This window comes from Lemur catta, chromosome 14, assembly GCF_020740605.2.
Source record: "Lemur catta isolate mLemCat1 chromosome 14, mLemCat1.pri, whole genome shotgun sequence".
NCBI lineage: Eukaryota > Metazoa > Chordata > Mammalia > Primates > Lemuridae > Lemur > Lemur catta.
Window position 1 is genome coordinate 56,277,680 of NC_059141.1, and position 22,305 is coordinate 56,299,984.

Here is a 22,305-nt window from a genome sequence, read left to right on the forward strand (position 1 = left end):
TCCGCTGAGCCCTCTCCCATGGCAGAGGAGATCCTGGGGTGCCACCCAGAGGACTCTGACGCCGCTGGAGATGCCCTTCTTGCTGAGGGGCTACTTGGAAGGGCCTCCTCCAGAGGCTTTGGGAGACCCCTGGCCCCCTTGTCAGACACTGCAGTCTCTTGTGGATCCGGCTGTCAGACTTGAGTTGGGAGAGGGTCCAATGCAGGAGACGTGATTTTCCTCTTTGTTTTCACAGCTGCCAAAAGCCTATTGAACAAGAAGTCCGACGGCGGTGTCAAGGTAGGTGTTGCTCTAGCTCCCTGACCGGAGACTGGGCTCTCTCCCCCAGCAGTCACTGTGGGAATTCTTGCCACCTTGTCCCCCTTCCCCGGGAACCCTCCTAATCCTTGCTGGTCTGCTTTAAACCGGAGGGCTTTGTGCTCAGAACAGCAGGTTCCACTGGCCTGAGAGGGCAGAGGGAGGGGTGTTGCTCCTGACCCTGGCTGGATGGGAAGGACTCGGGGGACATGATCCAAATTGCAGGTTACGAGATCCGAATCGTGAACCTGACTTGGGCACACATGCCTCGTCTCCAGAGCGTGACTCTCTGGGTTTTGTAGGCCATTTGGTTCATCTTTTTTGTTGTTGTTTTTCCTTTTTCTTTTTAAAGGACAAACCCTTTTAATCAATTGAAAGCAAGGTTTGCCTGAGTGACTTAGGCAGAGCACAGGGCGTGGAACCCGAAGCTACTCTCCTTGTGTTCTTTTGCCTCTTCCCTACACCACGTCCAGAACCCAGTCACATGCCACCGGCTGAAAATGTCTTAAGTTCTCTTGGGGAACAGGCTCCTCCAGAAAAAGGGAAAGGACGTGCTATGTTGTGGCTCATTCCTGTTTGGTGAGGGAGCTTTTCCTGTGGGGCTGGGGCAAGAGGAGGGGCCAGGGCCCCCACAGGGACCAGCAGGAAGCCCTTGCTGGGAGCGGCTGCTTGGCTGAGGTAGAGGAGAGGTGGCTGGGGGTACCCACAAGGCCAAGGTGTTCTGCAGGTGCTGTGGAGGCAGAAAGGGTCTTGGGGTGGGGGCATTGAATAGGGGTTCATGCTATCTTGACCCATACAGAATTTCAAACCATGAAACTATCCAAACTTTCAAATCTCCAACAGAAGTTTAAGTTGGGTCTTTTGCCAGGATCTTGTGTCCACAGCTGAGATATAGACATGTGTCCCGTTCCCTTCCCCCCCATCCCTTCCTCTTTCCCTCCTTCTCTGCATGCCTGCTTTTGTGTCCTTCTGTCTCCTGGAGGGGAGCTTGGGCTCCACGCAAACCTTGTGACATGGAGCTGGGGCGGCCACGCAGACCCCCAGCTCTGGGCCTGAGCTAGATGGGCAGAACCAAGTTAGGAAAAGGTGGCAGGTTTAGCTGGAGAGAGATTTGGGATATTTCTCCCTGGGGAAAATGCTAAAATCAATCAATCTTTACAGAGTATTTAATAAGTACCTATCAGAGGTCCAGCACTCCCCTCAGTTTTTATTTTTGTTTTGTTTTGTTCTTTTAAGTCAGGATGTCCCTTTGTCGCCCAGGTTGGAGTGCAGTGGTGCAATCATGGCTCACTGTAACCTTGGCCTCCTGGGCTCAAGTGATTCTCCCAAGTGGCTGGGACTACAGGCATGCACCACCACGCCTGGCTAATTTAAAAAATTTTTTTAGAGGTGAGGGTTTCACTGTGTTGCCCAGGCTGGTCTTGAACTCTTGGCCGCAAGCAATTCTCCTGCCTTGCCCTCCAAAAGCGCTGGGATTACAGTCATGACCCACTGTGCCCTGCCCACACTCAGTTCTAAGGGGCACACAAAAGAGATACAATAGGCGGTGTGGTTTTCAGCTCACCTTTGGAAGAGGAAAATAGATGCACCTGGAATCAACTAAGCACTGGTGCTAGACCCTACATAGTATGATTCAGTCCTGGGAGTTATAGGTAAAAGCTTACTGGGGAAAGCTGAAGGGATACAGGGAAATTAGAACCAAGTCAGTGATTGCCTCTAAGTGTGGAATTGGAGGTGAGGAGCAGGGCAGGGAGGCAAACTATTCCTTTTTTACTTTGTACTGTGTGTTTTTGAAAAATGAGAATGTATTCTGTAACTTAAAAACAAAACATTTTTATGGGTTCTCTTATACATGTTGATGTTCTCTGCCCAATGGGATCAGAGGGTGTGTGGTAGAAGGATGTCAAAAATAGGGCTGGGGGCTGGGGGCTGGGCATGGTGGCTCATGCTTATAATCCTAGCACTTTGGGAGGCTGAGGTAGGAGGATCACTTGAGGTCAGGAGTTCGAGACCAGCCTGAGCAAGAGCAAGACCGTGTCTCTACAAAAAAAGAAAAATTAGCTGGACGTGGTGGAGTGCACCTGTAGTCCGAGCTACTCGGGAGGCTGAAGCAGGAGGATCACTTGAGCCCAGGAGTTTGAGGTTGCTGTGAGCTAGGCTAACACCACAGCACTCTAGCCTGGGTGACGATGCAAGACCATGTCTCAAAAAAAAAAAAAAAAAGGATGGATCAGTCTGGTGGGGTAGAATTGGATGTTTCTGTGTTAGACCACAGGAAATACCACAGGTCACTGAACAGGGGTGCTGTGATGACAGCAATAAGAGAGATGTGACTGAGGGTATAAGGGCAAATGGAAGAGGGGACAAACCAGACACAGAGGTATCAACTAGTATTTGTTGTAATCTGGGGGTAGGGTGGAGAAGAAAAGGTGATTAGAAATATTGCAGAAAAGGGTAGTAGTCAAAATACTTAAGCAGCAGGATAGCACAGGAACCCACTGAGCAGAATAGGTGTGGCCTGTAGGAGACTGGTCCAGCTGTCCCCATGATGCTGGAAATACCAGCTCTGATTAGAGGCAAGAGTCTCACAATCTCAAAGGAATCTCACACTGCATATGGGGGATTTAAAAAGGATCCATCAGAGATAATGTCAAGGTTTCTAGCCTTGAATGTTGGATGAATTGGTGGTACCTCTACTAGAAATGGGAGTAAGTTGTGAAGGAAATGCCCATTTAGGTAGGAAGAGTTTTGTTTTGACCACACTGAGATTGAGGGACAGGTGGGGTATCTGGGTGGAGATGTTATAACAGGCCCCAGGAAACACCAAGTGTAGCCCGGGGAAGAAGCCAGCGACAGATGTGTAGACTTGGGACTCACATGAGCGAATCACACACGAGTGTACTCTGTCAGCCAACATTTATTAGATGCCTTCTGTGGCCCAGGAGCTGGGAAGGCAGTGACGTGATCCACCTTTTAAAGTGTTTACAGGGGAAGAGAGACAGGGCAGCCACCGGTTCTGGTGCAGTCTGGTAAGGTCCACGGGGCAGGGGAGCACAGGGCAGGTGCCGGGGCCACAGAGATGAGCATCCGAACCACGACAGGAAATCCTCCTGAAGGAGGTGGCCCAGGAACTGGGCTTGGAGCACTGACTAGTTGGATTTTGCCAGGTTAAGGAGAGGGGAGGGGAAGGGTGTTCCACGCAGAGGGGATGTGAAGATACACGAGATTGAAGCAGTCTGGTGATTGAGGGAGCTTCAGTAGCTTCTGCATGGCTGAAGGGAAGAGCAATTGCATAAAGCAGGACCTGAAATAAAGCAGTAACTGCTGAGGTGGAGGGAGGGGATGGATAAAGAAGCCATTATGGAACAGGTTTCTGGCAGAACTTTCCAGACACCAGTCCCCAAGATGAATGTCAGGTACAGTCATATAAGATTAGCCCGAGGAGCTAGCTAAAAATATACACATTCCAGGGCCCAGCTTGGAGTTCACATTCCGGAGGCCTTGGGGAGGAGGCAGAATCTGAGAATTTTAATAACACTTTCCTTCTCCCACATGAATCCGAAGCACATGAGGTTTAAGAGTATGGTAAAGGCAAAATTTCTGGGTTCTTTTTTTTTTTTTTTTTGAGACAGTCTCGCTCTGTTGCCCGGGCTAGAGTGAGTGCCGTGGCGTCAGCCTAGCTCACAGCAACCTCAAACTCCTTGGCTCAAGCGATCCTACTGCCTCAGCCTCCTGCATAGTTAGGACTACAGGTATGCGCCACCACACCCAGCTAATTTTTTCTGTATATAATTTTAGTTGGCCAGATAATTTGTTTCTATTTTTAGTAGAGACAGGGTCTCGCTCTTGCTCAGGCTGGTCTCCAACTCCTGACCTCAAGCTATCCACCTGCCTCGGCCTCCCAGAGTGCTAGGATTACAGGCGTGAGCCACCGCACCCGGCCTCTGGGTTCTTTTAAGAAGGGGCTTGAGGCCAGGTGCGATAGCTCACGCCTGTAATCCTAGCACTCTGGGAGCCCGAGGTGGGAGGATCGCTTGAACTCAGGAGTTTAAGACCAGCAAGACCGAGACCCCCCTCTACCAAAAAAAATAGAAAAAAATTAACCGGGTATGGTGGCGTGCACCTGTAGTCCCAGCTACTCAGGAAGCTGAGGCAGGAGGATCACTTGAGCCTGGGAGTTGGAGGTTACTGTGAGCTATGATGACACCACTGTACTCTGCCCAGGGTGACAGAGCGAGACCTTATCTCCAAAAAAAAAAAAAAGAAGGGGCTTGAGAAAGAGGAGTCAGCAAAGGAAGTGGAGAAAGAACAAAATGGGGGGAGGGAAGAACAGAGGTGTGCAGCAGTGTCTACAGCAACGCTGGGGGTGAGAGCTAGGCAGACAGAATTGTTAAATAAATTGCATTCAGTGAGGCTGTGTGGGGAACTAGCCCTGCTCCGAGTTAGGTGTCTGTCCCTGGTATGTGCTCGTAAATGAGTTTTATGCTATGCTCTTTTGAGAAAAGAGTTTCAATTTCATGGTAGGACCAGAGGCCAAGATGCAGGTGCTTCAGAAGGGAATGACCAATGAAAATTAAAAGTCCAACAACAGATGGGCCGGGGAAAATATTCACAGCAGTTGTGATGGGAGGAGTTAATATTATTTTTATTCAAAGAGTTTCTCTAACAAATAAGAATCTCCCTACCACCCCCACCAAAACCCAGTAGATAGATGATCAAAGAAGATGAATTTATAATCTGAAGGCAAGAAAGTAGAACTGGATAACAAATGTGTAAAAATTTCTGGGCTCACTAGTATCAGAGAAATGCAGGTGGAAACAAGGTCCCATTTTTGGACACTTTAGGTAGTGAGAGCTGTGAAAACCAGAATGGTCCTTTCTAAAACAGCCCGTGTGTCCAAAACCATAAAAATATTTCTACCTTTTTTACCCTATAATTCTACTTCTAGGAATTTTTCCTAAAGAAATAATTCAAGGCCAGGCGCGGTGGCTCACGCCTATAATCCTAGCACTCTGGGAGGCCGAGGTGGGCGGATCATTTGAGCTCAGGAGTTCAAAACCAGCCTGAGCGAGAGCGAGACCCTGTCTCTACTAAAAAATAAAAAAAAAAAAAGAAATTAGCTAGACAACTAAAAATATATAGAAAAAATTAGCCGGGCATGGTGGCACATGCCAGTAGTCCCAGCTACTTGGGAGGCTGAGGCAGAAGGATCGCTTGAGCCCAGGAGTTTGAGGTTGCTGTGAGCTAGGCTGATACCACGGCACTCTAGCCAGAGTGACAGAGCGGGACTCTGCCTCCAAAAAAAAAAAAAAAAGAAATAATTCAAGACAGGGAAAAGCTGAAAGCAGAAAGATGTTTACCATGACATTATTTATAACTGTAAAAATATTGGAAACGGTCTCAAAAGCCAATGAGGAAATGACTGAATAATTATGGGAAATCCATTTGATAGACCATTACAAAGTTGTTAATTTTCATGACTACAGTGACAGACATGTTTTATATTAAGTGAAAAATATAGCGGGGAATATTTTATATTAAGTGAAAAAGTGGGATAATAAAGGAGGACACATACTGTCATCTAAATTTGGTTTTAAAAAACATGTTTATAGATACTTATTATAATATGTGGGTAGAAAAAGAACTGGAAGAAAGCCCACTGAAGTGTTAATAGTAACTTCACTGGGTGATGGGAATTTGGGAAACTTTTATTTTTTTATACATTTTTCTGTATTCTACATTTTCCACCTAGATCATGCATTACTGTTAGAATAAAAATCAAAATACTATTTTAAAAGTAAGGCATAAATTTGTATATAGCTTATAATGATATTTTTAAATTGCATTTTTTAAAAAGATTGGAAGAGTGATGGGAGTATGAGTGATTTTTTTCCCTCTTCTCTGTTTTCCAAATTGCTTGTGATGTGGCTCAAGTCCTTTATAGTCAGGAACATGAATATAACATGGTCATATACACATATGCATGCATGGTTGCATCAAAGGGCAGAGAAACGAGAAGGGGAGGATAGAGCAAAATACGTGGAGTGCAGCCTTTCTAGGCTTCCTTGACAGTTGAGGTGATGATCTGTGCTGTGAGGGAGGCCTGCGAAGTTGCTCGGAAGGTCTTGAACTTTTAGAGCTCGTCTTCCCTTCCTAACTCCCCCTTCCCCAGTTCCTACTGGTTAGGTGTCCATGGGGAGGTTTCTTTCTCACTGTTCAAAAGCTTTCTGCAAGATGCTGAAAATACTAGCGCTGGTTTAAGCAGCTAATCTATCTTATGCTCTTGAATTTGGGGATTTCAGCTTCTGTTTAGGTTTCTTTGAAGGTAGATGCTGGTGACCTCGGGCTGTGGCAGAGCAAGAGTCACTTGTGAGGACAAGACTGAAGGTGCCACAAACTCTCAGGTCCCAAGAAGCCCCTAGTCTAGGACAGCTCATGCCTTCCGCTCCTCCCAGGCTGGAATGGGACTAGCAGAAGTTTAATGTTTAAAAAAGAGAAAGCAAGCAAGAACAAAAAGAGGTTATAGATATTTCAGTACATACTGTTTGAATATTTGTGTATTTGAATTAAGTATGCAAAGGAGGCTTGAATACTTTTCTGGTCTAAAATTTTAAATAAATAGATAATTTTTAAATAAAAGTGAGATATATTTTTTAACAGTGATCTGGCATTTAGACAGTGCTGCAGCGTGCTGGCTGCGGTGGAGTCCAGCTGTGCATGGGGGAGGGCAAAGCCCTGAAAGAACGGAGAGAGACACTGAAAGATGTTCACTAACCTGAGAAACCACCTTTGAATGGAAAAGAGTGATCTCAGGTTCACATGTGAGACAGTTTAGGAGAAAGAGAGCCAGCTAGGAGAACGTTAGGAACTTACTCCCCATTGAGTTGAAAGTCTTCTGTTTTAAGGCAAGATGCAGGTAAAAGTGGCCTGCGATGACTTTTGACAAGCCCTTGAAAATCACCGGAACAAAGACTGGGCCTGGTGAGTGGGTGCCGGGAGAGAGTTCTCACTGCTGTGATTCAGTGCGGGTTTGAAACCTCGCTCTGCTTTAGCCTGGGAAAAACCAGAGCCAGCAAACCCAGTTCAACTCGGCAAACTTTTGTTGATCATATGCTAACTGTAAAGCATTTTGCTAGGAACTGTGGAGATTACAAAGATATATAAGATACGAACCTTCCCTCAAAGTATTAACACTCTAGTTGGGTAAAGGGATAAGGAGATATATATTAATATACATAGAGAGACAGATATATATATATATAGAGAGAGAGAGATACATACATACATAACATACTTATCTATCTATATATATGAATGTAAGGGAACTCCCTTTTGAGGAATAATTTTGGAAGTAAAATCTCATATTTGGGCATATTCTAAAGGCTAATGCAAAAGAGGCCTAATTAGGTTTGTCTTTTTCTTTAGATCTAATTCTAAATTGTAGACCATTCTTTTAAATATATGTAGCCTCCTTTTGATTATAGTACATTCCTGAAAATGTCTTCTAAAGTAGAATGTCAGCCCATTGAGAGCAGGAGCAATTTATCAGATGTGTTTACTTGCCTAAAACTGCCCTCCATAAGTGTTTGTTGGGTGTTAAATGAATGTGTAAAAGTCAAACAACAGATGGACGTATTCCAAGGGGCTGTCTGTCTCCCAGTGAGCTAATTGTAAAATTCATAATTACTCTTCACCTTTTAGGCACAGTCTTCTGAGATATATTCTCAATGTTCTGTGTGGTCTTTATTTTGATGCTCATGTTTCACATCTGAACATAAAGTCGTGAGCATCTAGTTAAGACCAAGGAATCATGGCATTCAACATTCTCTGTGGCTTACATCTCTGCGTCCTTGTGTCACTGCAATTTTGATCACTGGCTCTCCTGTGTTTCCATTTCCCACTCATTGCAAAATGCAATAAAATGTTCACATCTTTTAAACAAGCATGGCCATGCTGACAAAGCAGGGGAAGCCAAAATTTAACAGTTATTTAAAAATTTAATGAACACTCAACATCTATATCTGAAAAGCAGTTTAGGGGTACAGCGAAGTCTAGGTTCAGAAGTCAAATGTTATTAAAGCTGAAGACAGCCTGTAGCAGCTTTTGCTCTATACCTGGTAGCTGCTCACTCAAATTTCAGATAGGCCTCATAAAGAGAGAAAATAAATAACCTGATAGGTGAGTTAGCCTTATGAATCCAAACCTGTTCATTTGCAGCAAAACATTACTTACCCTCATAGACTTGCGACCTAACCTTAAGAAGCTGTCTCTGGGCAAGGCTAAGACATCTCAGTATATACTAAGTCTGTGTCTGGGAAGCTGACAGCAAAGGAGCTCTTCCTCTGCGGGGGTCTGGAGGGGTGTGAGTGCCTGTCTGTCCACGTGCTATTTTAACCTCCCGGTGCTGGACTCCGAGTCTCCTCCTTCTGCTCTTTTCTCCCCGTGATGCAGAGCCCGGCGCTGGTGCACTAACCTGCAGCGTCTCTGTGCTTCTCTTCTTACCTCCTCTTTCCCCTTCTCTCTCCCTCTTGCTGTGGTGTGTCCAGAAAAGGAAGTCGAGTTCCAGCGTGCACCTGATGGTGAGCCTTGCCTGCCCACCCATCCGCCCACTCCATGCTGCCTGCGCCCGCCTGCAGCCACGCAAACCCATTCTGCCATGTGCGTGTGCTTCACTCATCCTCACTGCATGTCTGTGCTGTGTGGGCAGGTGTGGCCGGTCCTGCCAGGCGGGGGCTGTTGCCCAAGGTCACCCAGTGGCCTGAAAAGTGGGCATTGGAGGGTGTGGTGTGGCACCTGCTGCTGTGGAGGTTGGACAGCCCCCAGCAGCCCAGAGCAGGAAGTGAAGCTGGCAGGGACTGGGGCTAGTGGCAAGCACAGGAAGAGACCCTCACTCACGCCGCTCAGGAGGAGAGGCCCTGCTCACCAGGCATGAGCAGCTGCTTCCTGCAGACTGGCAGCCAGAGGCCAACTGTGCGGTGGGCAGAGAGAGGAACTGGTTGTAGGCTCCTAGCTCTGAGCCTCACTCTCCTGACTTTTCCCCTGTGCAAGTCCTGTCGTCTAGCTGTGCCCGCAGTTTCATCCTGCCCACCCAGCCCTTGTCGGGGAGGGAGACAGCTGAAGGACTACAGTGAGCTCATCATCTTTCTCATGGTGCATAGGGCACCAAGGAGAACCCAGCAGCCTGAGTTGTTATGAAACCATCCATTAAAGCCAGAGGTGGTGACATCCCAGCCCTCTGCAGCTAAGGCAGGTTTTATGGGCACCCTGGAATCCTTGCCCTCTATGAGGGTCTTGGTCTCAGCTGGGCTTTGCAGGCAGGGCACCCTTCTGCAATCAGCCCCAAATAGGTGCTCAGCATTGGCCGCTGAGGTAGGAGGACTCTGCTCCTTCCTGGGAGGAGCAGGATAGAGCAGAGCTCATGTGAGTTCAGGCCTGTGGCCTGACTACTCCTGGGATCCTTCTTCTCCAGCCTGCAGAGCCCAGTGGGGTCTTGCAGCACTTGGTGCCTGGCTCACAGTTCCATGTCTGGCCCTGGGTCCAGGGATGTCAGCCAATGACAGCAAGCTGGGGGTGGATGGCTTCAGGTCTGGTCCAGGAGGCCTCCAGGCACGTAAAATGGACAGGATGCTATTCGTGTGTGTCCTAGGAGAGAAGTGTCCTGTCAATGTGTCCTCATGTGCACCCTGAACAGAGTCAGTAGCCACGTATTTGTCTCACTGCCTGTTGAAGAACTTGGAGGCCTCAGGCCACACTCTTCAGTGGCCTCCAACTCCACTGGGACTCCCAGTGAGACCAAGTGCACTGGTTAGGGAATCGTAGAGGCAGAGAGCATGGCATCGATAGGCTCGTGTCCCGAACATGGGCCTCCGTCCTTCCTACCAGCCTCCTCCCGCCCCTCCCTGGCTGTGCCACTCAGCGTAAAGTTTTGAAAGGCAAGGAGATACCCCTGGTGGTCCTGTTGCTGCTAGAAATGTTGGACTGTGGGTGTCCTATTCTGTCCTAGGGGTTGGGTTCTTGGAGCTCTGTCCTCACTTGCAGCTGATCAAGTTCAAGCTTTATCAGGCAGAAGAGTAAAGAGCACAGCCCTGTGTCTGTTCCTCGGGGTCAGTGGATGCATTCTTATCCAAAGTCGACTTTCACCCCTGTCCTTTCTGGACACCAACTCCTAGGCCAGCTATTCTTTCTCTTCTCCTTCCTCTTCTTTTCGGGTCAGGCTTTGAGCTGGTGTCATAAGGGGAAGGAAACGCAGGTGCCGAGTTGAAAGGGCAGCAGGAGGTCCCACAGATAGGGGACCCAGAGTTTCTCAGTTTCATTCTGCTTTCTTATAAACCACCCTCCTTTCCCCCTGTAAAGTGGGAAGAAGATCTTGAATTTCTCTGGGTCAGGAATGGCTGTGCAGTGACATGGCACCTGGCACAAGCAGAGATTTCTGGAGAGATGCTTTAAAACAAGTCTTTGGGCTGCTCCCACCTTGAGGATGCCTCTGGAGCTATGTCTCTGGGCCGCTCCAGACACTCCCTTCCTCTGACCATCTCTCCAGCCATTGCTCCCATCTGCGTAGAGTTACGGAGGCCGCCTCGGGCCTCGCTCCTCCGGGCCAGGCCGGGGGGCAAGGGAGGTCTGGGAGTTGAACCTGAGCAGCTTTGGTGACTCTGGAGGAACTAAACCATCTGTTTTCTTGTCTCAGCCACAGAGCAACAACAAAAACAGTCTCGTAAGCCCAGCCCAAGAGCCTGCGCCCTTGCAGACGGCCATGGTACCTCCCTGACTACAGCTTCTCCGCCTCTGCCCCTGGCTGCCCCCTGCTCCTTCCCTCTTCCTCTTGCCCTCCCTCCCAGGCCACCGCAGCCTTGTTCCTTTCTTGATCGCTGCAGAGTAGGCTGCTCTGTGTGCTGCCCCTTAGGCCCCTTTCCCGTCATTGTCCCGCTTGGCTGCCCTCGTCCTGCATGGCAGAACTGCTGCTCCTGCTTCCTCTCACTGTGCTGTTGGGGGGAAGAGTTACCCCCTTTAGCTCTCAGTTACCCCCTTTAGCTCTCAGTTACCCCCTTTAGCTCTCAGCTAAACCTCCCAGCCCCAGCCTGGGACCCGCAGTGGGTCTACTCTGGGGGCCGGGAAGGTGAGTTGCTTATAGAAGGAGAGGGTAGGAGCTTTCTTGGAACCTGTACATCAGTTCTTGGAGGCCTCCTTGTAAAACCTGCCCCAGCCTCTCCTCTGCAAAGCCAGCAAACGGGAAGGAGGGCTGCGTCCCCACCTCTGGATGGTGCTGAGGTCTCTGGGCTCCTGGAGAGCCCTGTGCTGTTGAGTTCTCTCTGGGCTCTTCTGAGGCGCACTGTGTGCTCTCAGAGCTCCCTCTGCTAGCGGGGGCTAACTGGAGAGTGAGCAGGGCTGTGACTGGGAGAGGAGGAGGGGCGACTGTGCCTGCTACTCCCCTCCTTCCTGCAGACCCTTGTGCTGCCTGATGCGGGGCTGTAGGGCCAGGAATTTGGGGGAAGGCAGAGGGTGGGTGAAGCAGGCAGCTCCCTGGACTCAGCTTGCTGAGGGGGCCTCCTGGGTCTTTCTGGGAGACCTTATCCTTCTACTCCCCTGTGCTCCTGCCTTCCGTGCACCCCTTGATGAACACTGTGGGCAGGGCTCAGCCCATGCCTTCAGTCCCACAGCTCCTCCAGTGTACTCGCCCGTGGGACCCCCATGTGGAAAGAACTCTCAGTACCAGCAGGAATCAGAGACAGAGGCCCTTGTCCTCCCGGCCTCCTGGGCAGCTGCTTTTGTTAAGTGCCAGGCCTCTCCTTCTCACCGGCAGTGCTCCTGCCTAAATTCAGGGCTCTCCAGCTGTCTGGGACCCAAATTGAGCCAGGATATTTTGTCTAGTGGGGATGGCCGGTGGGCAAGCCTCAGTGGTCATCACAGGGTCTGTCGAGGTACCGGGCTGGGGGTGGGGTCCCTTAGGGAAGAGCTGTAGGTCTGTCCCCAAGTCAGGAGGGTAATTTTCATTTTCTCTCATAGGAGCCACAAACCACCGTGGTGCACAACGCTACAGATGGGATCAAGGTGAGTGGCTCCTGAGCCTGTCTCCTGCGTTCCAGGTCAGTAGGAGACCGGTGGGCTGGGTCACGGGGGTCTACAGGTCCTACAGGTGGCAGCCTAGGCTGTACCCCGAGGCCGAGGTGTTTGCAGAGGCCGGGCTGGGGGCAGTGTGTGCCCGTCAGCTGTTCCATTCCAAGGAAGGGCCTTATACCCGAGTGATTCGGGGCTGGGCTCTTGCAGACACATAGACCTGGCTTGAATCCTGGTTTGTTGCCACCTGTCAAGTCACTTGACCACTCTGCACCTCAGTTTTCTTATCTGCAAATTAGGGAGAATAATAATAGAATCTTCCATGAATTGTGATGTTTAAATAAGGGTAAACATTAGCTAAAAAAACAGGCAAGAGGATTATCAGACCCTAGAGCTTTCTCCATTGCCTCCCGCCTGCATGCCCTCTGTATTTTCACTAACATTAGTAAATATTTATTGAGCCCAAGCACCATCTGGTCCTACCCTACAGAGGTGACAAGACAAATTCCCTGTCCACGGGGTGGGGGGAAGGGGCAGAGAGCAAACCAGTAATTAAATAAGATCAAATCCGACCATGATAAGTGCTCTGAAGAAAATGGCACAAAGTAAAGAGAGAGGGTGAACAGGGCCTTTAATTAAGTGGTCAGGAAAGGGCCTGGCCCCTGACTCCAGGTCAGGGGGTACCCCAGGCAGGTGCCCTAGGCAGAAGGAACTGCAGGCACAGCAATCAGGCCAAGCGAGCAAGGAGGAGAGTGGTGGGAGTGTGAGGATCCGGAGAAGCGGCAGGGCCTGCTACCAAGGCCCTTCTAGGTGTGTGTGTTTTCTCCACCAGCAAGGGGAAGCTATTGGGGTTCTTAGCAGGGAGTAATAGAATCCAATTTACAATTTAAAAGGTCACTCTTCCCCTGTCCTGGGCCAAGAACTCTAGGGAGGAGGCAAGCGAGGAAGTGGGGGGACCAGGAAGCTGCTGTGGTAGTTCAGGTGCAAGGTGCTAGTGGCTTGGACTCAGGTTGTAGCCGAGCATTTGAAGAGAAGAAGTAAAATAGGGGATTTATTTTGGAGGCAGAACTGAGAGGTTTTATTTTAGATCAGGTGGTCAGGATATAAGGGAAAGGGAGAAAGAGAAGAATCAAGGATGACTCCAGGTTTTACTGAGTAACTGGGTGGATGGTGCCTGTTACTGGGTTGGGGAAGCCCAGGGAGGGGGTGTGGGGTGCAGAGTTTTCTAAGAGTCAGGTAGCAAGGGTGCAAGTAGGACGTCTGTGATTCCTCCATGCACCTCTGTTTTTTTTTTTTTTTTTTTTTGAGACAGAGTCTCGCTCTGTTGCCCGGGCTAGAGTGCCATGGCGTCAGCCTGGCTCACAGCAACCTCAAACTCCTGGGCTTAAGCGATCCTACTGCCTCAGCCTCCCGAGTAGCTGGGACTACAGGCATATGCCACCATGCCCGGCTAATTTTTTCTATGTATTTTTAGTTGTCTAGCTGATTTTCTTTGTATTGTTAGTAGAGACGAGAGTCTTACTCTTGCTCAGGCTGGTCTTGAACTCCTGACCTCGAGTGATCCACCCGCCTCGGCCTCCCAGAGTGCTAGGATTACAGGCGTGAGCCACCGCGCTCGGCCTCTCCTTGTATCTCTTGTAGGAGCACATGCTCTGCTTTTGTTCTGCTTGGCCCCCCTGGTGTCCAAGGGCCAGAGCATATAGAAACATGTTCTTTTTGGCCTACAGGGCTCCACAGAGAGCTGCAACACCACCACAGAAGACGAGGACCTCAAAGGTAAGTGCTGGCCCTTCACGGGGAAAGAACCCCAGCAGTGACCCAAGTACCTTGGCTCCAGTGGGGCACTTGCCTTGTCTGCCCCCAGAACTGGGCATGGTGGCTCCTTAAACCCCCAGGAGAGATAAAAATGGCCAATAAAAGCTACTTGCCATCAGCCAAGATATGAGGCCCCTGTTTGGTGTTGCTGGGCTGGGCAAGAGGCTTCTCTTCTTTGAGCCCAAGTCTAGAATATCTAAATTAGAGATTCACCAGGGGCCAGGGCTCAGAAAATGGTTCCTGTTGCTGGTAATGATGTGGCATCCCAGAACAGGGGCATCTCAAGTCCCTGCAGAAATAGCCTACAAGTGTCAGAGTGACCAATTGTTCTGGTTTTCCCAGGACTGAGGTGATTCCCAGGATGCAAAAACTTTCCATTTTAAAACCGGGACAGCCCTGGGCCCACTAGGATGAGGCAGTCAATCTAGTCCCAAGATCTTGGCCTGAATGATGAAGTCAAAACCAATCTGACATCTGTGAAGCCACACGTGGCTGTGTCCTCGTGGTCTGGTGAGGACCACCAGCCTAAGCTTGGGGCTGGCCAGAGTGCCAGGGCTTGTGGAGGGCATGGCAGGCCAGACCACTGGGAATCTCTGTCCTGCTCTTTGGTTTGGCCTCCTGGAATTGCTCCCTTTTGCCTTCATTAAGTGACCTTAGGCCAGGCTGTCAGAAAAGATGGAGGAATGTCGTTGGACAGAGCTGAGAGAGCATGCCCAGGGGCTGTACAGGGGCACCAAACCTTTGGGAACCAAAAAAAAAAAAAATAGCATAAGTGATTACAGCCGTAGAGAATAGCACTGCCAGGCTGCTGGAGTGTGGTCAGATCAATTTGCCCCTGGCGATGCTCACAGAATAGGAGGTGCCTGTACTGCTGGGCTCTCGGCCTTGTGGCCTAGCCCCCTCAAACATCTTCCCTGGGAGCAGGGGTCCTTGTACAGGCTGTTCTTAGGCTCTTCTGGAAGCCACAAATCCAGGTCTGTGCACCGTCCTGGTGCTCTCGGCCGGGAGGCCTCTCTGGCAGAGGCGACGGCATGGGATGTGGTCCAGTGTCCACAGCAGCCCGAGGCGTCACCTTGCCCCGGCTCTGCAGTGCCACGGGCTCGGGTCCTGTCCGGCTTGCTCGCTCACCTGCCTTGTTCTGTTTGTTTTGGCTGCTCTGCCTTGCCCTGCCCTGCCCTGGCTGGCTAGCTGCCCCGCTCCGCACTGGGAATGGCAGCTTGGTGCCTGAAGGACGGAGCTCCCGGGACAGAACAGCCCCCTCTGCAGGCATGCAGCCCCAGCCTTCTCTCTGCTCCTCAGCCAGTAAGTGTGAGGGAGGCACATTCTGGCTTCCGTCTCCCTGGCTCATCCTGAAGCCCCTCAGGGACCCCCACCAGAGCTGTCAACCCAGCCCCACTGCCCTCCTTAGTAAACACCTCTGCTGGGGTGGGGGAGCCAGCTGGAGGCTCTGCTAATACCAGGCAGGGGCCCTGAGTCTGGGGCCCAGAGAAATAGCGGAAGAGGGGGTGGCAGGACATGGCATGGAGGGAGGGAGTAGAAGGCCCCTGGGACGTGCAGTGGCCTTGCCTCAGCACCGAGCCAGGAGGAAGGGCAGAGGCAGAAGTCAGGTCCACGGGCACGGGAGGGGGGCTGATGGGGAAATTGCGAGAGCCGAGGAACCGCGTCGGGCGTGCAGTGTTTCCTCGGCCTCAGTGTAATATCAAGAGCGTGGGGTTTGGGGTGAGATCAACCTGAGTGTAAATCCCAGCTACACTCCCTTCCAAAGTGTGTGAAGTAGTTTAACCTCCCTTAGCTGCAGTGTCCTTACCTGTAAAGTGGAAATAAAAATGGCACCTACCTCATAGTGTTGTCACAAAAAATAGAAGAAATAGTAGAGAGTCTTGGTGCAACGCCTTGCTGGGCTAATGGTAGTTCGTGTTTATATTTTTAGTTCTGTATTAGAGGATGCCTTTGTCTGCTTTTCCTCCCACCGTCTCTCCTCGTAGTTTCTAAACACAGCCCTCGTCACCCGTAGCGCCCCAGTCAGGTCCCGCAGATGGGTTTGGTGGGGTTGGAGCGGGTGTATGTTGTGTGTGCATATCTGTTGCTTCTTTAGAAAGTGGATAGTTTGGTGGTTCCCCTAACTGGCTGTTTGTCCCCTGGAGCTGCCCACCTAGTGTGCTGATGGCTGTGGGGCCCCCTCCTGGAAGCACCTTTGGCTGCACCGCCCCCTCCCAGCTGTGCTCCTGGGCTGTGCTGGCCCAGCGGCGGCGCCGTGGTGGTGCTGTTCTAATGCTTGCATTTGTCTTGCAGCCTCTCGCTCCTGTGAGGAAAGGCTTGTGGCCTGGGCCAGCCCGGGGCTCAGGTCAGGGTTAGCCCGAGCTCAGTCTGAGCCCTCCCTTCCCCTGGCGCCCCTCCCCCCTGCTAATAGTGGCGCTCCCTGTAAGTGAGCTGCCCATGAGAGCAGGACATCACCAGCTGTCCCTTGGCTTGGGATAGGGTGGGGAGGGGGGATCTGAGGGCACCAACTCTGCCTGGCTGTCAGTGTGAGCCTTGTCTTGGTTTTCCTGAGGAACACGTCCCAGCGTGAGAGTTGGTGTGAGATGTGTTAGCTTTCCAGGGTAAATGGAGCAGTCTCTGGTGAGAGAGGCTGTTCGAGAGGTTTTATAGTTCCAAGACCACTGATCCCAGAAAAGCACTGTGGGATTGAGAGCAGGGTGAAGCATCCATTCTAGGGCTCTGTTCATCCTGTGGAGCCCTCATCCCTGGCGAGATTCTGCTCTTAGGCTGGCCGTTGCCCAAGGCTGAATTCTGGAGCGCTGAATGAGGGCTAAGCATGGGGGTGGTAACCGAGACCTGACTGAGCCCCTTCCGGTGAGAGAAGTGGAGGGTGGAAGCAGCCATCCTGGGACGTGCTTCTCAGAGAGGCTGAACCTGCTGGGGACGAGATACACAGACTCTGTTCCAGGACCCTCACATGTTAGAGACAAGAGTGTTTTCTGCAACCTGGTTGTTGATGGAGAGGGAGGCAAAGGCCAGAGAACCATAACTGACGGGTAGGCTTCAGGAGGAGGGTCATTGTCTCTGCAGACACCAGAGGAGGGGATGGAGGAAACAGTGGGCTCACTCTTCCTGCCAAGGGCCTTAAAGAGAGAGAAGAGGGATGTCTGTGTCATCACAGGGGACTCCCTGAAGGATTGAGGGAGGCTCTCTGTCACTTGGGAGGTTCCCCAGCAGGTAAATTGGTGGATTTTTCCCTCCACAGTGCGAAAACAGGAGATCATTAAGATCACGGAACAGCTGATTGAAGCCATCAACAATGGAGACTTTGAGGCCTACACGTGAGTAGAGACCCATTTCCTTGTGACCTAAGTCATCTCTCAGGGCCTTCCCTGCTTCCAAACAGCAGTTAGGGCCCTGGGGAAAGGGAAGGCTGGGCCTTGGGCACAGTGTCTGAGTTAAACCCCAGGCCCCTAGGCCGGGAGCCCTTCCAGGTAGATTCCCTGTGACTGAGCTCACCTGAGGTGTCCTGGCGGTGGGCAGGCGGAAAGGCCAGAGCTGAGCAGCCCAGCAGGCAGGCCCTGAGGACCTTAGCAGTCTTGTCAGGTGTGGCCCACGGCCAACTTGTGCTACTGCATAGATACCACTGATGAGGAAGAAAGACAAGGAACTCCATAGAAGCCTGACAGGTTTTTTGGTTTTTTGTTTTTGTTTTTTTTTTTCCTCTTACAGGAAGATTTGTGATCCAGGCCTCACTTCCTTTGAGCCTGAGGCCCTTGGTAACCTCGTGGAGGGGATGGATTTCCATAAGTTTTACTTTGAGAATCGTGAGTGGGTTCGTGCTGCTGATATACTCCTGCCTGCCCCTTTACCCCCACTGCCTCTGTCCCCTGCTCACCTCCTCCTCCCAGTTGCCCACTTTTCCCTGATTTGACCTTTCTGCTGCACCCCTACTCCGTATGCTTGCCTCCTTGTGTCCTGATGGTCTTAAAGGGACACCTCTAAAGGCCCAGCTCCAGAGCCCTAAGCGCCCATTCATTCTGCAGCTGCCTCATGGCAGTGCCACTGGTCACAGTCAGGGCCACTGTATTTCTTTAAGCCTCACCTCTTTCCAAGACAGACTGGAAACCCTTGGAGATTAGGTTGAGATTATCTGAGCAAGTAATAATAAAGCTCTATGTCTTCAGGTTTCATAATAGAGAAAATTAGAACCAGGACAGGAAAGTACAAGCAAGCAATAGGCACTGTTGGTGATTTTTGAGGTCAGAAGTTGTGGCTAGATCTCCCTGAATATCAAGCGAGGCAGGCATCCTGGGTGGGGCGGGGGGCATACATGCTGGCCAGTTTATGGAAGTCTCAGGGGATAATAAGTGAATCATCACCCCCTCCCATCTTTCTCTCCACTCTCTGAGACTCCCCCTCTTTATTTTTTTCTCTTCTTTCCCACTTTATCCAGGGCCTTCCCTGTCCTGCCCTGAGTTTTATTTAGTCACTATTTTCTCTGCTGATTCCTACCCTCTCCACATCTCAGCTGCACATGTAAACCCTTGGGTATCTAAGTAATTCTATTAGCCAGAAGCAATGCCAGAGTTTATGTTAGTTCTAGGGAAGGTCTCATGTAGCCCCTGTCTAACATTTGAATCGAACTAAAATGTGAATTTCAATAAAAGCAATACAATTTGCACAGCATGTGCTGATTAACGGCAATCCAACTTCTTTTGCCTTTCCCCTGGAGGATCCTTTAAGCCCTGGGACTACCCTGAGCTTGGTGCTTTGGTGATTGGTGTCTTTTAAAAAAAATCACATCAATTTTGTTAGATAAGTTCATGATTTTGCTCTGCAGCCCTAATTAGGGACAAGCCAAAACTTATGAAATCTAAACATCAGCCTAACTGAATAGAACCATAGGCTTTAGTTAGAGTCACATGGCCTTGAGGTCAAATGAGTGATTTGGGCAAATTACTTAATTTCCTTGAGCTTATTTCCTTATCTTATAATGAAGAAAATATTATGGACCAAGAAATACAGCCCATGCATGTAAAACCCCCAGCACAATGCCTTATTAAAAGAATAGCTGCTATTATCATTGTTACCCACTTTTCTCTTCCTTTTGGATAATGGAGACTAATGTAATGGGGTATCCTGGCCTCTGGAGGGTGTATTGGGAGGATATGGAGACTCTGGGAATGGTTGCTGGAGAGAGGGTGAGACTTGGAAGTGCAGGCTGGGAGGAAAATGCAGGTGCCCAGGCCTGACACCCTCCTACCTACCCTGCTCCACCCTGCCCCCTGCAGTCCTGTCCAAGAACAGCAAGCCCATCCATACTACCATCCTAAACCCACACGTCCACGTGATTGGGGAGGACGCAGCTTGCATCGCCTACATCCGCCTCACCCAGTACATCGACGGGCAGGGTCGGCCTCGCACCAGCCAGTCAGAGGAGACCCGGGTCTGGCACCGCCGGGATGGCAAGTGGCTCAATGTCCACTATCACTGCTCAGGGGCCCCTGCCGCACCGCTGCAGTGAGCTCAGCCACAGGTGCTCCTGGTTTGGGGGGAGAGGGGCTGGGAGGGGCTGGGACAGGTGGGGTCAGAGGAGGAAGACAAGGCTGGGAGGTGGCCCTGGGAGAGGAGGTGTGGGCCATCCCAGAGGAGTAGCAGAGGCTGGGAAGTATGGATGCAAAAAGTTGCGCTCTGAAATGAGACAGACTCGTGTCTGGCTCCATAACTCCAAATTAGGTAGCCTCAGACAGGTTACTGCCCCTCCCTAAGCTCAATTTCCTATCAAAAAGAGAGAAAGAGTGGTACCTACCTCACTGAATTTTTGTGAGGATTAAATAAGATATTAGAAGTAAAGTATTTAGTAAATGCTCAGCAAATGTGAGGCAGTGTTATATTTAACATTAGCTTCACCCCCTTCCCCCGTCTCCTCAGGCAGACTTGGCCACATGTATAGTGTGCAGTGTGCTTAAGTCCCTGGAACTCATCTGTGTGCTCACTGTCCTCTGTTCTGTTACCACATTCTGTCCTGTTTGACAGGGGCATTAGGAGATTCCAGCTGGAGGTCGAACCTTCGCAGCCAGTGGCTCTGGAGGGCCTGAGTGACAGCGGCAGTCCTGTTCGTTTGAGGTTTAAAACAATTAAATTACAAAGCGGCAGCAGCCAATGCACGCCCCTGCATGCAGCCCTCCCGCCCGCCCTTCGTGTCTGTCTCTGCTGTACCGAGGTGTTTTTTACATTTAAGAAAAAAAAAAGAAAAAAGATTGTTTAAAAAAAAAGTGGAAGCCGTACCATGATGCGTTTTAAAACCACCGATAGCCCTTGGGCTGGCAAGAAGACAGGAGTTTGTGTGATGCCCATCCTGGCAGGAGCAGCGGGCTCACCCACCAGCCCTGAAGAGGGTGAGCTTGGCCTCTGGCCCCCATGGACTCAGGGGGACCAGGCAAGAACTCTGACAGAGCTTTGGGGGCCGTGATGTGATTGCAGCTCCTGAGGTGGCCTGCTTACCCCAAGTCTAGGAATGGACTTCTTCAGGACTTGTATGGGCGCCTAGAAGGAGGCTGATGAGAACATCGTGCCCATCAGACCTACTTGGGAGAGAACACAGAGCTCCCAGCCTGCTGTGGAGGCAGCTGAGAAGCAGTGGCCTCAGGACTGAGGGCCCGGACATTGCTGTACTGTTTCATTTAGTGTAGAAGGGAAGAGAATTGGTGCTGCAGAAGTGTGTCCGCTATGAAGCCGATGAGAAACCTCATGTTAGTCTGACATGCACTTACTCACTCATCCATTTCTATAGGATGCACAATGCACGTGGGCCCTGAAATTGAGGCCTGATCCCTGCAGCTAGGAAGGGGGAGGGGTTGCTGCTTTGCTTTGTGTTTGTTTTCTTATAACTTAGCAAGGAGAGAGCCAGGTCCTGGTCAGGGCTCCCCTTGCCACTTTTGGCAGTTGTGTTTCTGTGCGGATCTGAACCATCTTTGTCTTGCCTTTTCATGGTGGTGGTCCCCTTGCTGACCCTCATCTGGGCCTGGGCCCTCTGCCAAGTGCCCCTGTGGGATGGGAGGAGTGAGGCAGTGGGATAAGAGGTGGTGGTTGTTTCTATGCATTCAGGTTGCCTCAGGGTGGCCTCCCTTACTCTTTCCTTGCTGCACGTCCATCTCTTTTCCTGTCTGCTCTGGCAAGAAGAAGAAGTGTCCTCCTTAAAGAGGCCTCTTTACTGACCAACTGAAGTATAGACTTACTGCTGGACAGTCTGCATGGGCATCACCCCACACACACACCTGCATGTACCTAAAAGAGGTGTCCAGAGCCAAGGCTTCTACATTCATTGTCCCTCTCTGTGCTCAAGGAGTTCCATTCCAGGAGGGAAAGATCGATACCCTAAGCAGATAGCAGAGAAGATAATGGAGGAGCAGTTGGTCATGGTTTTGGTTTCTCCCATAACAACTCTGCAGGTTTATCTGCACAAATATCTGCACTTTGAGGGGAAAGGTTGGTAGACTCTAGCTCCCTGGACTACCTTCAGGAGGCACAAGAGCTGGGAGAAGTGGCAAAGCTACAGGTTTACTTTGAAGCCAGCTGAGAAGAGAGCAGACTCATTGGTGCTGGTGCTTGGATTTAGCCAGGCTCCTCCGAGCACCTCATGCATGTCCCAGCCCCTGGGCCCTAGCCCTGTCCTGCCCTGCAGCCCACAGTGCCAGCACGCAGATCCCTTCACCACCGGGTTTGGTTTTGCTGGCTTGAAGACAAATGGTCTTAGAGTTCATTGAGACCCATAGCTTCATATGGCTGCTCCAGCCCCACTTCTTAGCATTCTTGTCTTCTGGGGCTAATGTCAGCATCTATAGACAATAGACTATTAAAAAAAACCACCTTTAAACAGGAAATGGAAGGCATTTGATGCAGAATTTTTGCATGATGACATAGAAATAATTTAAAAATAGTTAGTGTTTGTTCTGAATGTTGGTAGACCCTTCATAGCTTTGTTACAATGAAACCTTGAACTGAAGATATTTAATAAAATAACCTTTAAACAGTCCATGGTGTTACTGCTGTTGGAGGCTTATGGCCAGCGGCTTAGATTGCAGCAGCCTGGGTTGCAAGTCGTCCGATGGGGAGAGGTACCTTCTCCTAACTCCCTTTGGGCCCTTTTTAGAATAA

The 22,305-nt window shown here is 50.4% G+C and overlaps 1 protein-coding gene across 9 annotated transcripts in view; it reads left to right on the top strand.

The window, feature by feature from the left end:
- The window catches only part of CAMK2G (calcium/calmodulin dependent protein kinase II gamma), a 56,900-nt gene extending 34,717 nt beyond the window's left edge, over positions 1 to 22,183 (top strand). Inside the window, exons 13-20 of one of the 9 annotated variants that reach the window (XM_045568961.1) lie at positions 236 to 279; positions 10,985 to 11,053; positions 12,301 to 12,345; positions 14,079 to 14,127; positions 17,411 to 17,486; positions 17,878 to 17,972; positions 19,440 to 19,613; positions 20,185 to 20,246. In XM_045568961.1, coding sequence (XP_045424917.1) covers positions 236 to 279; positions 10,985 to 11,053; positions 12,301 to 12,345; positions 14,079 to 14,127; positions 17,411 to 17,486; positions 17,878 to 17,972; positions 19,440 to 19,613; positions 20,185 to 20,246 — 614 coding nt within the window. Of the gene's footprint in view, positions 1 to 235; positions 280 to 10,984; positions 11,054 to 12,300; positions 12,346 to 14,078; positions 14,128 to 15,354; positions 15,469 to 17,410; positions 17,487 to 17,877; positions 17,981 to 19,439; positions 19,685 to 20,184 lie in introns of those variants that run through there. The other 8 variants (XM_045568953.1, XM_045568959.1, XM_045568955.1 and 5 more) reach the window with 8 other exon arrangements.
- The last annotated feature ends 122 nt before the right edge of the window (positions 22,184 to 22,305 follow it).